This window comes from Hemicordylus capensis, chromosome 13 (assembly GCF_027244095.1).
Source record: "Hemicordylus capensis ecotype Gifberg chromosome 13, rHemCap1.1.pri, whole genome shotgun sequence".
Lineage (NCBI taxonomy): Eukaryota > Metazoa > Chordata > Lepidosauria > Squamata > Cordylidae > Hemicordylus > Hemicordylus capensis.
In genome coordinates this window covers 1,088,357-1,104,945 of record NC_069669.1, presented here as the reverse complement: position 1 = coordinate 1,104,945, position 16,589 = coordinate 1,088,357, and the positions used below count along the sequence as shown (strand labels likewise).

The window sequence follows — 16,589 nt, the reverse complement described above, 5'->3', positions numbered from 1 at the left end:
GCCGCAGTGGAGCCTCCACACTCAGGCGCAGTCTCCGGGAGCTCCCCCAGCCTTCCTGCCTTGCTGATGAGCGGTCCTTGAGGCGCCTGGCCACCAGCCCTCCCTGGGCAAAGGGGAATGGATTCGGCAGGGCAGTAGCTAATAGGACAGCAGGGGGAACCTCCATGTTCAGAGGCAGCCTACCTCCGAATCCCAGTGGAGGGAGGCCATCACCTTTCAGGCTCTGCTGGTGGGCTCCCCAGAGACGTCTGAAGGTTGGGAGCAGAGTCCTGGATGGACGGAGCCTGACTGCCCACAGCCATTGTGTCTGGTGAGAAGGACGCAGTCCTCCCCATGCTTTTAACCATTTTATCTTTTTCTCATAATGATTTTTAATGAGTTTCCAGAAAAATATATTGAGAAACAAATTTCGAGACATTCAAAACAAACAAAACATGCTACAGTGTAGAAGCCGCATTAATGTTGTGTTAAGTTCAAAAGAATAATAGAGTTATAAAATAAATGGCATGCAGATGCCCCAATATATCCCAAGGTCTAAATTATCCCAAAGTCTGCTATAAATTACATTTTTTTAAAAAATCAGCTCCAGCTGATCTTCCAGCAACATCCATTTCTAGAAGAGAATGATTTAAAACCATGATGGACGTAGGCTTGACTACTGCAATGCGCTCTGCATAGGGCTGCCTTTGACTGTAGTCTGGAAACTTCAGGCAGAAGTCCCCAACCTGGGTTCCTCCAGATGTTGCAGAACTACAACTCTCATCATTCCCAGCTACACTGTCTAGGGGTAGCTTAAAGTAAAGGTAAAGTTGAGTCGGTGTCGACTCCTGGCACCCACAGAGCCCTGTGGTTTTCTTTGGCAGAATACAGGAGGGGTTGACCATGGCCTCCTCCCACGCAGTATGAGATGATGCCTTTCAGCACCTTCCTATATTGCTGCTGCCCGATAGAGGTTTTTCCCATAGTCTGCATTTGAACCGGCAACCTCTGGCTCGCTAGGCGAGTCATTTCCCCGCTGCGCCATTAGGTGGCTTCTAGGAGTAGCTTGGAGAGGCTGTATTTCTCTTGCTTTAAAATCGTTGCACTGGTTGCTGATAGGTTTCTGGGCAAAGTACAAACTGCTGGCGATTAGCCTCAGAGCCCGAAATCATTTGGCCTCGGGTTACTCGAGAGAATGCCTCCTGCTTCTGCACGGTCCCCACCACCCCTGGAGTCAGGCAACTTGGGCCTGGGCCTTTGTAGCCACCCCTACAGCAGCAAGCGGGGGGGGGGGGGCTGCAAGGAGGCAGTTCAGATGGCTCCTCTCTCTCCTGCTGCCAAGAGCCCCACTGCCTGCAGGGTGGCCATTCTCTACCTGATGAATGGCCAGCCTGAAGGCAGGGCGGGAGAGCTGCCTTCTTTGGCACCTCCTTGGCTCATTAGGAGGAGGAGGAGGAGCTGCTGCTGCTGCTGCACCCCTGAGCTTCGCAAGGTGCTCCCAGCTGAGACACTGCCGGGCTCAAGATTTCTGCTGGTGCAAAAAGCATCTTTGGGGCAGGCTTCTAGCTGAAGTGTATTGCTTTTATATTGTTTGTTGCAGCCCACCACGAGATTAATTGAGTGAGCGTGCATGAGGTGTCATAAACAAACAAATCTAGTATGTCAATGACATGAACACACGCCTTATATAGGGGAATCGTGGCCCACCCTTCCTGGGCAATAGTATTAGAGGTCATGGGACTATGCTGGCAGGCCCTACTGCGCATGCTTCAGCGCAGCAGGCGTCCTCCGGCCGAGCAGGGGCGCTCTTTCCCCCAAGCGGGATGAAACCATAGAGGGAAGGAAATTGGGGGCAGAAGGCACATAGAGTTGTGAATGGCAGATTGACGAAGGCTGCCCACTTCCGCGTTCCTTGAGGCTTAGTTTTCCTTTTCCTCCCCGTGAGAGCGACCCATAAAAATGATGTAATAAGCCCAGGACGCCATTGGGCCCGGAAAGCGAGCTGGCGCGGGGCGGCTTTATTCCCCGGCGCGGGATGGTGATGGGCGCCTTGTCGGTTGGGAGTGTTGGACTGTTTGGTTGGCTGTGAGTGTTGGTGAACGTGGGGTATTTCTCTTTGTTTGCTTCTTTGGGTACCGCGGTTTGGTAATAGGTGGGGTGGGGGTATTGCATTGGCTCTGCCTCTGTCGGGGGGGGGGCTCCCTGCTCGCTAATTGCAGCGAGGAGGCGGAGTTTGCTTGACTGCGCCAATGGAGGAGGGGATGACACAAGGAAAAGGGAAGGGTCGTCGTTTGGGTGGGGATATGGAGGGCGGCCCTCCCCCGGAGGAGGCTCGTGCCAAAAAGAAGCGCAGCAGCGGCTCTGTGGAGTACCCGGCTGGGGCCTCAGGAAGGAGGGAGGATACTGTGAGACCGCTATCCGCTGTGGTGAAGGCGGTTAATAAGGAAGTAAGGATTGGAGATACTCATCCTATTAAACTGGCTGAATGGTTACGGAGAGCTTTGGGCGACGTTTCCAGGGCTAGACGCCTTCAGTCTGGCGATTTGCTGGTCGAATGTGTTCATAAAGAACAGTTTGATAAGCTTCTGCGCTTGTCATCCTTGGGTAAGATAAAGGTTTCTTGTCAGGCTCCATTGCATCAGGCCTTTAAGAAGGGGGTGATACTGGGCGCTCCTCTTAGGATCACGGATGAGGACATTCAGAAGTACTTAGGGGAAGGCGTTGTTTCTGGAGTGAAGCGCCTGTCAGCTAGGCGGGAGGGTAACGCCCTCCCGTCCTTTACGGTTCTTGCCCAGTTTGGAGGTTTGGAGTTACCTAAAGAGGTGGTTATAGGATACCAGATCTTCAGGGTTCGCCCCTTTGTTCCCTCCCCCGTGCGTTGTTATAATTGCCAACGATTTGGTCATGTCGCCGCGGTTTGTCACAGCCAGGTGCCTTGTGGGAAGTGCGGCGACGCACATTCTATAAAACAATGTGAGAGTCTTCTGCCTGCGAAGTGTTGTAATTGTGGCGGTGCCCATACCCTGGGATATCGAGGTTGTGTGGTTTCTAAGCAGGCCTGGGAGGTCCAGGCGCTTAGGATAGAGCATGGCATCTCTTATTCAGCTGCTGTTAAGCGACATAGGGAGGCTGGTGAGGTGCTGGAGGGAGTTGGGGGTCCTCCGCCACCTTCTTCCTCTTTTCCTTCCACTCTGTGGTGCTGGATGGAGGGGTCGCTTGCCGTTTCCCCACCAAAGAGAAGTTTTGGGTATTTATGGTAGAGGTAATAAATTGCACTGCCCAGACAGACTGAACGGCGTTCTGAGAAGTTAGCAATAATATTGAAGGCAGCTGAAAAGTATTTAGGTATGGGTTCTATGACAGCTGGCCAGATATGTGCAGAGCTGGGTCACTCTGTATCCTAGGATGCGGTCTCTGTCTATTTTCAGTTGGAACGCTCACAGCATTTGCGCTCACGGCCAAGAATTGAAGTATGTTTTATCAACTAGTTCGTTTCCTCCTTTGGTTGTTTGCATTCAGGAAATTTGGTTGGCCCCTTCCTTGGCCTTCCGTTTGCCTGGCTATGTTTTTTTACGCAAAGACCGGACTGAGGGACGAGGAGGTGGTGTAGCTTTGGGTATTTTAGAAGGTTTGAACTATTTGGAAGTTGATGTTAGGACTGAGGAGATTGAGGTTTTGGCTATCGAAATTCCGCTGGTAGGATTGTCAGTGCCAGTTAGGATAGTAAATACATATAACCCGTGCCGGCTTATTTCTAGGGAATTATTGGAGACACTGCTTGATGGTGTTCGGGGTCCGGTTATTTTTTGTGGGGATTTTAATAGTTATAATCCTCTGTGGGGCAGTTCTAGACTTGATTCTAATGGAAAGGTTTTGGAGGCGTTCTGTGCTGACCATAGTTTTGTGATTCTTAATGATGACATTCCGACCAGGTTTGATTCTAGTTCTGGACGGATGTCTTTTTTGGATTTGGGAATAGTTTCTAGCTCAATAGCTGGGAAATGTTCTTGGGAAGTTCTATCTGATCTTCATATGGGAAGCGACCATCTTCCTACCTTATTGCAGTTTGGAGAGCAAGGGCTTTTTGAGCAGCGCTCCTTGGGCCTTCGTTGGAATTATACGAAGGCTGACTGGAATCTATTCCAGACCTCCTGTACACGGGAGTTGGCGTTGGCCCCAGCCTCAGCTCCAGTAGAGGAGCTTGCTGACATTGTTTCGTCTGGTGTCTTTAGGGCAGCCTCTCTTGCTGTTCCCAGATCTGGAGCTCGGGGTACATCCCGTCGTTTGGTCCCCTGGTGGTCAGAGGATTGTAAACTGGCTGTCCAAGCACGGAATCGTGCTTTTAGGAAAGCTAAACGTACTATGTCTGGGGCTGATCTGCTTGTATACAAGCGTTTGAGGGCTAAAGTGAAGTTGGTTGTTTGGTCGGCGAAGAGGAAGAGCTGGAGTTCCTATTGTGACAGGTTGTCAGTAGACGTTCCTGTTGGGAACGTCTTTAGGCAGATTCGGAAGATGAATGGGGTTTATCCAAAGATGAGAGCAGGGGCGTAGCAAGGTTGGAATGGGCCCAGAGACAAGATTTTAAAATGGGGCCCCCCCACTCAAAGTCCAGGGCCTCCGCACACCCCAGGCCCCCAAGGGTTTAAGTCTGATATTACAAAATAAGTATGCTGCCTGGAAATACATTTCACTGAATACACACATGCACACTTCACAGTATATAGTGATATACATTGAGTACTATATATTTGTGCTACTTTTAATGCCTAGAACACACTAGAAAGACGAATTATTAAAATGGGCCCCTCGCTGCAGATTAGCAAAGGAGACTTTCAACCATGCAGGGTGAGCCTATGTTTGTTTTCTCAGAATTCTGAACAAATTCAGTCGATTCCAGGAGGTTTTCCACACCAGGCTTTTAAAGCCCTTTAACACACTTCTCCTCCTCGGGAATGATGGAGGTGCTGCATTCACAGGTGTGCCAGATTTACCCTAAAGTCCCTGCAAGTGATTGGAGAGCAGTTCACACACAAGAAAAATGAAATCGAATAAAAGCACCACACCTGCTTCACAGTTCTCACTCAGACCTTCTGGGTTGCAAAACAACTTGAACATAAGTGCATTTACAAATGAATGAATAAAATAAATATAATACTGTTTCTTCCAGAAGTTTTTGTAATTTTCTGCCATGAAACAAGCCACTTATAGGACTTTTTAGACAGTTTTTTTTAAGCCAGCAAATTTTCCAAGCTGTTTTAAAATAAATATCCAGAGACTTCTCAGTCCCAGCCCCCATATCAAAGCCCTATGGCAAGCAGAGGCCTATATATCTGTGGGGGGCGGGGGGCGGGGAAGGTAACCACAAAAAGGAGTTCACACTCTACCTGGCAGCAAGGGGTCTTCTGCTGCAGAGACCAGTGGTGGCCACTCTGGCTGGCTGGCTTGGGCCCTACTCGAGTTCAGGCTTCACAGAGGCCTACACGAGGCCTCCGTGGAAGCCCCGCCCACCCGCCGATCAGCTGAGAGGCGGGAGAAAAGGAGCTCTTGGCAGCTGGGCTGCTGCTTCCATTGCTGGCCAGGAGAACAAGCTGGAGAGACGGAGAACAGGGTAAGTGGCTGAGGGGCCTTGGGGCTGGGCAGGGGGCAATGGGGAGTCATGTGAGGTGCCTCTGGGGGGCCCCTCCAGGCAGTGGGCCCCCCAGACAACTGTCTCCCCTTGCCCCATCCTTGTTACGGGCCTGGATGAGAGGTATTCCTGCTTTGGTGCTGGCAGATGGCTCTGTTTCTGTTTCGGATGTGGAAAAGGCCGAAACGCTTGCTGATTTATTTCAACGAGTTGGTAGCTCGGAAAATAGGCCGGCTTCCTTCGTGCAACGTCAGGCGGCCCTCTTGGAAAGCAACAGGACAGTTTTTGACGTGTCTGCTCCTTATTTGGAATGCGAGCTTGATGCATTTTTTTCTCATTGGGAGCTTCGTAGGGCTATACGTCTAGGGCGGCGGGCGGCCCCCGGTGAGGATGGCATCAGTTATGAAATTCTTCAACACTTACCTGAGGACTCAGTTCAGCTTTTGTTACGATTATATAACCTGATTTGGGAGGCGGGTGTCATTCCACTATCCTGGAAAGATGCCATCGTGGTTCCTGTGAGCAAACCGGGCAAGAATTTGTCGGAACCGACGTCCTATCGCCCCATAGCTTTACTTTCTTGTTTCTGTAAACTCATGGAACGGATGATTAATGATCGCCGGATGTCATATCTTGAGAAGAATAAGTTGCTTACAGATTTTCAGAGCGGCTTTCGGAAGGGTCGTGGCACTTTGGACCAGGTGATCCGATTGGAAACTGATATACATAAGACCTTCCAATTGAAGGGGTTTTTAGTTGTGGCATTTCTGGACCTTGAGAAAGCATACGATATGGTTTGGAGGGAGGGCTTGCTGTACAAAATGCATTGTTGTGGTATAAAAGGAAGACTCTTTCGGTGGCTGTTGTCCTTTTTTGAGGGCAGGCGTATTAAAGTCCGAGTCCGGGACTCAGTTTCTGAGCCCTGTGAAATCCAAAATGGGATCCCCCAGGGCAGCGATGATCTGTGCCAGTTTTGTGGGGTTTCTGAAACTGTGGACCATCTTTTATGGGATTGTATCCGTTTTAGTGACGATCGTGTTGGTTTTCTTCACTCTCTTCATTCCGCTGGTTTTAGCGGTATGTCTATTCGAGAGTTGTTTTTGGATCGACGAGGTTGGAAACAGGCAGTCTCGCTTTTATGGAATTTTCTCAAGTCGCCGCGTTTATATGAACGGTTATAATTCTTTATTGATTCAACCACTAGAGCTCTTTTATCGGTCTTCCAGTAGGTGGCGTTAGTGGGATCATACGGTCCTGGTACGCCGTTACCATCCACAGGAAGAAGAAGGACGCCATTGGGTGACAATACGGATCGCTCCCTCACTCCCAAACCGAAAAGCAGCCGCAAAATTAGGAGCGGCGGCACCTTCCTTCTTGCCTCTATGTGGCGCGTGCCCACCGTGGAGCTTCCTGTGCGCATGCGGTTTCTAGCCGATGGTCCCTCACTACGCCTGCGCGCTTTTGAGCCTCGCTGAGTCTGGGATGCGCATGCGCTTAGCACCCCCTTGCTCAGCAGGTAAGTGGTTTCTTCAGCCCCTCCCATTGGATATCAGGGTCTCCCTCCCCCCGCATTAAGGAACCCTGATATTTGGGATAGGGAATTATCTGCCACGCCCTGCCGTGGAAGAGAGCTGGGGAGGAGCTTTGCAAGGGCATTTCCAGCCAAAAAGTTGGTTTTGCTCACAGTGCGCACGCATTTGTGTGGACCCAGACTTCTGTTCATTGTTAAAAATCTCTGCTAATAAAGAAGGGTTGTGTGCATGTGTGTGTGACTGGATGCATCCTTCTAGGATCCAGAAGCTGCTCCTCTGAACAGCTGTTGGGTGCTTTGAGTTCCATAGAGCGATAGATGCAGCTGTGATCAAAATGGACCTTCCGGGGGATGTCATTTTCCTATGCAACTGGAATGGGACCACTTCAGTGGATAGTGAAAGGAAGGCAATGCAACAGGCATTTAGCGTGCATGTGTGTGCGTACCAGCAGAGGCTTTCCAGCTCTTGCTGGACCAACTCCTATCATCCAATAGGAGTTGGTCCAGTTGGTCCACAATGCAATACATTGTCTGTCGTCTTTGCTTGTCCCGTTAGCTAAGCAGGGTCCGCATATGAATGGGAGATTAGAAGTGCGAGCGCTGTGTAAGAGATTCCCCTTAGGAGATGGAGCCACTTTGGGAAGAGCATCTGAGGTTCAAGGTTCCCTCCCTGGCAGCATCTCCAAGTGAGGGCTGAGAGAGACTCCTGCCTGCCACCTCGGAGAAGCCGCTGCCAGCCTGTGAAGACAATACTGAGCTAGATAGACCGATGGTCTGACTCAGTATATGGCAGCTTCCTGTGTTCCCAGATTATTTCCTCTCCAGAGTAGGGACCATGCTTTGCTCACTGGCTTATGCTATTCCGGACAGCACCGTGTGCATGGATGGTGCTGTACAGGGGAAGTCACGCTTCCAGTGTCTCGTGCGAGTCCACCTCTTCCTTTCTGCGCCTTTGAGTCTCGAATCATGAACACAGCCCAGGGCACAGTGGGCAGTGACCCTGTCATCCTGGCCACCGCTGGCTACGACCACACCGTTAGGTTCTGGCAGGCCCACAGTGGGATATGCACCCGGACAGTCCAACACCAAGACTCTGTATCCTTCAGCCTGTGAACGGTGCCAGTGGAACGATGGACCCCCGTTCTGCTAACCTGACTTAGGGGGTTGGGGGGGTGGGGTTTTTTTTTGCCATGACCCCTTGGTGCTTCTTACTGTGTCTTCCTTAACCAGTTTGGTCAGCAAGTCAACGCTTTGGAGATCACTCCGGACCGCAGCATGATCGCTGCAGCAGGTAGGGGTGCCGTCTTCAGAGAGCATGAGCCGAGTGACCTTTTATTAAAGAGCATGACTGCGCCACTACATTAAAAGAAACTTTTCATCCTTTGTCCTCTTGGCTTTAATACAGAGAGCGCGCCTTTCTCTGCAAGATCCCCACCGCTCATTAAGGTCGTCAGAAGAAGACCGTCCTCAGGTGCCAGCAGTTCCTCTGGTGGCAACTTGGGATTGGCCCTTCTCAGTAGTTGTCCCTAGGTTGTGGAACATGCTCCCTGTGGGTATAAGAAGTCTGTCAGCCCTGGAGGCCTTCAAGAGAGCCGTGTAGCTTGGCTTTTAGTAATATTTAATGGTTTCAATGGTTTTTAAATGAATTTTATGTTAATATTCTAAATGGCTTTTTTTAAAATAAAAAGCGAACTGCCCTAAGCCATTTTTGGATGCTCCAGCTGCTCCTCTGTTGGCGGGTGTGTCTGGTGCCCCCTCTCCAGGGGCCTGGAGCACCTTCCTGATGAGGCAAGGCTACAGCATCTGGGGGTCTTTGCTTTGGAAAAGAGGCGACTAAGGGGAGACATGATCGAGGTGTATAAAATTATGCATGGAGTGGAGAGGGTGGACAGAGAGAAATGTTTCTCCCTCTCTCAGGACACTAGAACCAGGGGTCACCCCATGAAGCTGAAGGAAATTTTGGACCGATAAGAGGAAGTACTTTTCCACACCGCGCATAATTAATCTATGGAATTCTTTGCCATGGGATGTGGTGATGGCCACCAGCTTAGACAAATTCACGGAGGACAGGTCTATTGATGGCTACTAGTCTGGTAGCTATAGGCCACCTCTTGTCTTGGAGGCAAGATGCCTCTCAATCCCAGTGGCAAGGGAGGAAGAGCAAGAAAGAGGGCATGCACATACCTCTTTCCTGTGGGCTCCCCAGAGGCAACTGGTGGGTCACTGTGGGAAACAGGATGCTGGACTAGATGGGCCTCCTTGGGCCTGATCCAGCAGGGCTGCTCTTATGTTCCTTTCCTTCCTATTAACTGTGGGGTTCTCAGACTTGGGTCCCCAGATACTGCTGGACTACAGCTCCCGTTATCCCTGTATTAAATGGCTGGAGTCTTTCGTCCAGGCTATCAACATATCCGCATGTATGACTTGAATTCCAACAATCCCAACCCTGTTATCAACTACGATGGCGTGAGCAAGAACATAACCTCCGTCGGCTTCCACGAAGATGGCCGCTGGATGTACACAGGAGGCGAGGACTGCATGGCCCGCATCTGGGACCTCAGGTGGGCCTCTTGCTTCTCACTGCTTTCCGTGACCTTCCCCTGGTCGATTGCAAGCCTTCAAGTGGTGGGTGAGGAGACACCTTGTAGGTCACCTGGAGCTCCTTGGAGGAAATGCCGGATAAAACTATGCATGATCATCATGATAGAAATGATAACTATTATATGGACTGATGATCTTCAAGGAAAGCCTGGGAGCTTTCCAGGCATCCACCAGGCAATCACTTCTTTCCTTGGATTATGATTGAGCAGTGATGCTAGGGAGAAGGCAGGTGTTCACAGTTTCAGAAACGCCTCAGAATAACCAAGTGTCTATAAGTGTCTTCCTCAACATGGTTATCCTGAGCAGAGGTGCACCTAGGTAATTTTGGAGCCTGGACCTCAAGGCCTTGGGAGGCTCTCCCACCACCCCTGCTGCAAGTTAAGCATCATCCCCCTACACACACACACACACACACACACACACACACACACACACACACACACCATGACACATGCAGTATTTTTAACCTGTGGGTTCTTGAGGACACAAACTATCCAACAGGTCTATTTATGCAAATGTGCATTAGCAAAAATATTTCAACACACACTTCCCATCCCACATATTTCTTCCCTGCTTCCCCTCTCTGTCTCTAAAGCAGAGGTCACACTTGGCCGCCTGGCACAGTGTGGCCTGGTGGTCCGTCAGCCACACCACCCAGGACAGACTAAAGAGGATTTGGGGGTCCCCAGGGGTTGTGGAGGACCTGGACTTCGTCCCAGAAGTCCAGGGGGAAGAGCGCCCCTGATCCTGAGATAAGTCCCACTGATTTCAATGGGACGTACTTTTTTGTGAGTTTAGGATCATTGCTTTTGTCTTCCCTTTTTGCAGAACCTGCCTCCGGAGGCTTATGCTGCTTGAATTCTTGAGAATCTCAGCCTTTTCTTTCAAAGCTGAGTCCTCATTGATACTGAGTGTTCTTGTTTGGTGTTGGTTTTTTTTGGTTGGAGAAGGGACAGAAGAATGAGTGCAGGGTTGCGGGGAGGATCTCCTCTTGCCTAAAGTTGGGGAGTGCTGAGGATGCATTAAGTGCCGTGGTTGCAGAAACCCACAGTGGCCATTCGGCCCATCGGAAGGCTTCCAGGATTCCGCTTCTCCTGCCCAGGTGCAGCTCTGTAAGAGGAACCTGAAAATCAAGGACTGGATCCACCAGGCCCGATCTTCGCTGCAAGCTCTCAAAAAAGCACAAGCATTGGGCAAAAGCGTGGATGCGTTCCAGTGGCATTTGCACAGGAGACGGTTGTGGTGAACTGAACCCAGAGACCATGCTGGATGCTTTGGAGCTCCCTGGGCTGAAAAAACCCTCAGAGTGTCACTCCTTGATTCATTTGCCTCATACAGCCTGTGTGTGTTCCATTTTCAGGTCACGCAATCTTCAGTGCCAGCGCATTTTCCAAGTGAACGCGCCCATCAATTGCGTCTGCCTGCATCCCAATCAGGTACCCATGCTTGCTCTTGTGGGTGGATCCTTGGCCTGTTGCAGGAAGCAGGAAAAGACCTTTATGGCCTTTGGGAGGGGCTCTTTCCATAGCAGTAGGACTGCTAGAGTGTACTTTCCCTAACACTGGTGCCTGTATTCTATTGGTGGACCTGGGATGGTAGCAGGGGATGAACTCAAGCAGAAGGCAAAAAAGGGGGAAGAGCTCCCAAGGTGCTGGTAGACTGACTCAATGTTTTTATTGGTATGCTTTCATAGCATTGGTTTAGTGTTGCCTTACGCATTTTGAGGCAGTGTTCTTCTTCAGAAGCAATCCTTGAGTAGATAAAATTAATCACGTTTACTTAGTCGATTTGCTTTCGCTGTTATTCCAGTGAGTGTCCTGCAGCTAAGCCAGGCCTGCTCAACTTTAACCCCCGCCAGCTGTTTTTGGACTACAACTCCCACAATCCCCAGCCACAGCAGTCCATAGCCAGTTTATTTATTATTTATTTTATTTATTTAAAATATTTCTGTTCCACTCAAAACTTGCATCTCTGGGCAGTTTACAATTAAAATCATTTAAAACATCAAATCAATTAACAGTTAAAATGGTTAAAAACCCAATATTAAAAATATTAAAATGATATAGGTTGTAGTTGTAGGCCAACATCTGCAGGAGGGCCGAAGTTGAGCAGCCCTGGTCTAAGCTGAGGTTTTCGCAAACAGTAAAGAAGAGTTACCTGCCTGCAGCTCTTGGAGTCACAGTTATGCTCCCTGCTGGCCTTTCTCCCCACTTCTCCTGCTCAGGCAGAACTCATCGTTGGGGACCAGAGTGGAGCCATTCACATCTGGGACCTGAAGACGGACCACAATGAGCAGCTCATCCCGGAGCCTGAAGTCTCTGTCAACTCCGTCCACATCGACCCCGACGCCAGTTACATGGCCGCCGTCAACAGCTCGGTAGGTGTGTGCTCCGCTCTGCTTCTGCACGGAGCTTTGGAGTCTGCCTGTTGCTTCTCCACCCGTCTCCAGTTCAGGAAGTTGACATGAGCTGCTTTCAGATGTCACATCGCACGGTGGGCTGAAGCTGGTTTGCAGTTGTGTCTGGGTGCGCAAAGGTTGGCAGAGCATCTCTGCAGAGATGGCTGCGTGATGGAGCTGGGAGTGGATGTATGGCTCTGAATGCAGGGCCACTGGGAGGCAAAAGCAGACAGCCCGTCTTTCTCGAGCCACGGTTTGCTTCTTGGGCATGTTTATCTGCAGGTTTGAGGCGTAATGTGGCTCTCAGCCGGGGTTAGCACACACTCCGATTTGGTGCCATGTCTGAGTGGAGTCTTTGGGAGCAGAATGGGGCCTCCCCTGAGCTTCACACATGCTCCCCTTTTGATCTCCCTCCCGCGCAGGGCAACTGCTATGTGTGGAATTTAACTGGCGGCATCGGAGACGAAGTGACACAGCTCATTCCGAAGACCAAGATTCCCGCCCACAACCGCTATGCCCTCCAGTGCAAGTTCAGCCCCGACTCTACGTGGGTGACCTCGCCAGCTTTTATCTGTTCACACACCCCTAGAAGCTCTTCAGGCTGAGTCCCCACTGGGACCAGGGTGGGAGGGTGGGGAACTAGCAGGTGTGCTTCTGGCTGAGTCCCAGCACTCAGTTGCCCCACCGGAGGAGCAGGAGGGGTGGTGAGCTGTAGGCCGCTGGGCTTGTCCACTGAGCTGACCAGATTTACCTCCCGCTTCTTGAAACATGCTTGGAGATGAGCTCTGGGGTGTGCCTCTTCCCAAACGCCGCTTAACATCAGAAGCCATGCGCCAAGCTTCTTTGAGGAGGTCTGGTAGTTGGGGCAGGGCCTGTGCAGATGTGGCACTGGGGACATCTCAGGAAGCCTCCCGCCTGCCGTCCTTAGGTTCGTTCCTCTGCCATGTTAAAATGCAACTTTTCTGACCCTTTTTGTTTCTTCTTTCTATCCCACTTTTCCATAACCGTTTATCCCCTTGGTCTGATCCAGCAGGGATCTTCTGTGATCATATTAACAACAGTGATCTACTAATCCGCCCAAGAGACTGTTTTAGGGAGATAATTGCATTACTGGAACTCTCAGCAATACAGCCCAGTTTGGAAATGAATTCCAGTTCTGCAATATCTCTCCTTCCCAGAAATCATTCCGTCTCTGGTAAAGCAGAATTAAAAAAATAATGATGATATTTTCAGAGTAACTTAAAATCAATAAATTACAAAATTTAAAGCAGCAGCTAAAAGTAGCATCTCCAGAATATGTTAGAGGCACATCTGTGGACCCTTCACCCGGCTTTCAAAGGGGCTGGGTGGGATTTTCAGTGCCCAGATCTTCTTTTTATTTATTTTATTTATTACACTTTTGATTCCTAGGCTGCTCCTGACTGCTTAAACCATATTCTCCCCACTTCCTTCCTCTCCAGGCTTTTAGCAACTTGTTCTGCTGACCAGACATGCAAGATCTGGAGGACCTCCAACTTCTCCCTCATGACAGAGCTAAGCATCAAAAGCAACAACCCAGGAGAAACCTCACGCGGCTGGATGTGGGACTGTGCTTTTTCAGGGGACTCTCAGTACATTGTCACTGGTAAGAGAGAGTGGGGCCAGTCTTCTTAAGGCTGGGGCTCTCAGCCAGGGGTCCCCAGATATTGCTGGACTATGACTCCCATCCTCCAACATCACGTGACTGTGCATGATGGGAGTTGTAGTCTAAGCATACATTTGGGGACCCAAGGTTGGGAATCAGTGTTCTCTAAAGAGAGCCACAATGTGATGGCATTCGGGAGAGGCGAGCTGGCCTGGTAGTCGCAAGCAGGACTGGTCCCCTTAGCTAAGCAGGGTCCACCCTGGTTGCATATGAAAGGGATACTTGATGTGTGAGCACTGCAAGATATTCCCCTTATTGGGGGATGGAGCCGCTCTGGGAAGAGCAGAAGAAGGTCCCAAGTCCCCTCCCTGGCAGCATCTCCAAGATAAGGCGGAGAGAGATTCCTGCCTGCAACCTTGGAGAAGCCGCTGCCAGTCTGTGCAGACAATAATGAGCTGGATGGACCAAGGGTCTGACTCAGTATATGGCAGCTGTCTATGTCCCTATGAGTTAGATAATTCAAAGGATGCTCTTCTCTTCCCTTTCCCCCACTGCTGCCTGTAAAAATAACTTTTAAATTGATTTTGAATGACTACAAAAGTTCCCCTGATTTTAACTGGTCAATAGATTTAAAATCCCACGTTATTTTCAATACAAGCTCTGTCTTGGAGGCATTGTGTGAAAGCAGAGGGAGCAGCTTTTACAAAGACTGCTATGAGTGTATTTCTCCCCCCACCCCAGCCCCACCTTGTTCCATATACAGTTTTAAGCAAGTAATCTATTATAGACCAAACCTCCTATCATTAATCAGTTAAGGTTTTCTTTTAAGTGGGTGACAGTCATTTATAAAGTGCTTTCCAGCACAATTGTGTGCAAGTTTGCTTGGAAGTAAGGGCCACTGATTTCCATGCCTATTGTGCTCAGGGCTGCAACCTTCGCATGTCCAAAGTGCTGCATCCATTAGCTCAGTAATCTTTCCCACCAGCCCTGTCGGTTGGGCCAGTATCGTCCCCATATTCCAGGTGAGGTGGCAGTGGCGGAGAAAGGGACTGAACCGAGCGATGCGTTCACAGTGGAGAGAGGATGAAATCTGAGCTGGGGACGTGCTCGTTCATTCCATTCCATAATCGGAAATAATTTCCGTAAAATGTTAATTAAAACACCTAATTTCGCTAATGGGCCTTTGGACACCCCTTAATGGGGGCTGCCTCGCTCTCCCAGGGGGCAGGGCTGGCTCTGCCAACCCCCACGCCTGGCCTTCACCGGTTTCCTTTCCCTTCTCAGCCTCCTCGGATAATTTGGCGCGTCTCTGGTGCGTGGAGTCCGGCGAGATCAAAAGGGAATACAGCGGCCACCAGAAGGCAGTGGTTTGCCTTGCGTTCAACGACAGCGTGTTGGGCTGAGGAGCGTCTGCCAGCCGGGCCCTCGCTGCTGCTCCTGGCGAACCGCTGCAGCCCTCAGACTCCCTGGGCAGGGGGCCCTGAAGCAAACGGCCGCTGTCTTTTGGCAGAGGACCCAGATTCATGTGAAACAGATTTATGCAGCCCTAGCCGCCTCCTAGTCCTTCGTAGGGTATCGGGTAGATCCAGACCATAGCTGATATCCGTCACACTCCAGGGTGGATTGTAAGGCCAAATCCTCGCTAGGAGAGACTGTTGGCCCAGGGTGGCTTCAGAAGGGGAGACTGTGGCTTTCAACCCTTCTTCTCTGGGGCTCTCTGCTCGTGCTTAGAACTTCAAACTACTTCTCCTCCCCGCCCACCCCCGGGAATAACACAAGATGGCCAAGCTGGACTCTCCTGCCTCTTTTGAGTGCCCACGGCTCCCCCAAATGAGAGGCTAATCTTGCCCTCCAGTTAATGCGCATGCACGCACACACCTGATCCCCATAGGGAGCACCTTCATTTGCAAACTCATCATCTGCGATTCTTTGCCAACCACAGTCGGAGGAAAAGCAGTGCCTCCGTGGTTGCCTTTTCTGCAGCTGAATCGCCTCCTCGGTGCACGTAACAAAGGCCTACATCCGACAGGCAAGGCTGGAAACAGAGTACAAAATGCTTTCTCCTGGGGCCTAGAGTCCGCAAGAGGTTCTGGGCCCTAAGCGCCCATGTCTCTGCACTAATCAAGTTTGAGTTTCCTCTTGAAGGAAAAACAGACAGCTCATTCCCTCCCCCACACACACACCATCTGGGTCTGCAGGCTCTGAAAAAGAAGCTAGAGGAGCCAGGCACTTTCGAGGCTCTTCTAGGTTGGCGCCAAGAGCAGCAGAGGAAGCGGGGAGGGTTTGCTGCTCGCTCGCTCACTCACTCACGCTCTCATCCAACTCACGAGCACTCGGTAGACCCATTTCCTCATTTTGTGCTTTTATTGAAAACGCCGCTCCCATCAGCCTAACTCAAATTGTACAAAATTGGTGGTGGTGGGTTTTGTTTTTTTTAAGTGTAACACCACGCATGTATGACCCAGACTGAATTAGCTCTTCTCCACCCCATGCAGCGACTTCTATCCAAAGACTGTTATTTACAGCAGGGATTCTCAGCCTTGGGTCCCCAGATGTGGTTGGACTTCAACTCCCATAATCCCCAGCCCCAATGGCCTCTGGTTGGGGATTATGGGAGCTGAAGTCCAACACCATCTGGAGACCCAAGGCTGAGAACCCCTGATTTGCAAGTTATGCTTGTATTGAATGTGAGGCTCTTTGTAAGTAAACTGCATCCGTGGATTGGACTGAGTGGTGTTCGTCGCTGTAGCTCTTCCGGCCCCAATCCAGAGCCCCACGTTATACTGCGGGCTGAGCCCTTTGGAGGCCACTGCAGAGGAGGAGGAGGAGG

General features: G+C 50.5%; 1 protein-coding gene across 11 annotated transcripts; it reads left to right on the top strand.

Moving 5' to 3' along the window:
- The first annotated feature begins 6 nt into the window (after nt 1–6).
- On the top strand, nt 7–16,485 carry MLST8 (MTOR associated protein, LST8 homolog). Of its 11 annotated transcripts, none has more exons than XM_053275691.1 (10): nt 7–310; nt 6,835–7,121; nt 8,007–8,231; nt 8,376–8,427; nt 9,535–9,697; nt 11,098–11,173; nt 11,962–12,114; nt 12,558–12,682; nt 13,596–13,759; nt 15,044–16,485. In XM_053275691.1, the coding sequence occupies exons 3-10, from the start codon at nt 8,103–8,105 to the stop codon at nt 15,160–15,162; spliced, it is 981 nt and encodes a 326-aa protein (XP_053131666.1). In that variant the 5' UTR covers nt 7–310; nt 6,835–7,121; nt 8,007–8,102; the 3' UTR covers nt 15,163–16,485. The 11 variants fall into 11 exon arrangements, 10 of the variants coding, with proteins under 10 accessions (XP_053131666.1, XP_053131668.1, XP_053131670.1 ...); XM_053275693.1 differs by having other exon boundaries at nt 6,832–7,121; XM_053275687.1 differs by lacking the exon at nt 7–310 and adding an exon at nt 1,909–2,064 and having other exon boundaries at nt 6,832–7,121.
- Nucleotides 16,486–16,589: the final 104 nt, after the last annotated feature.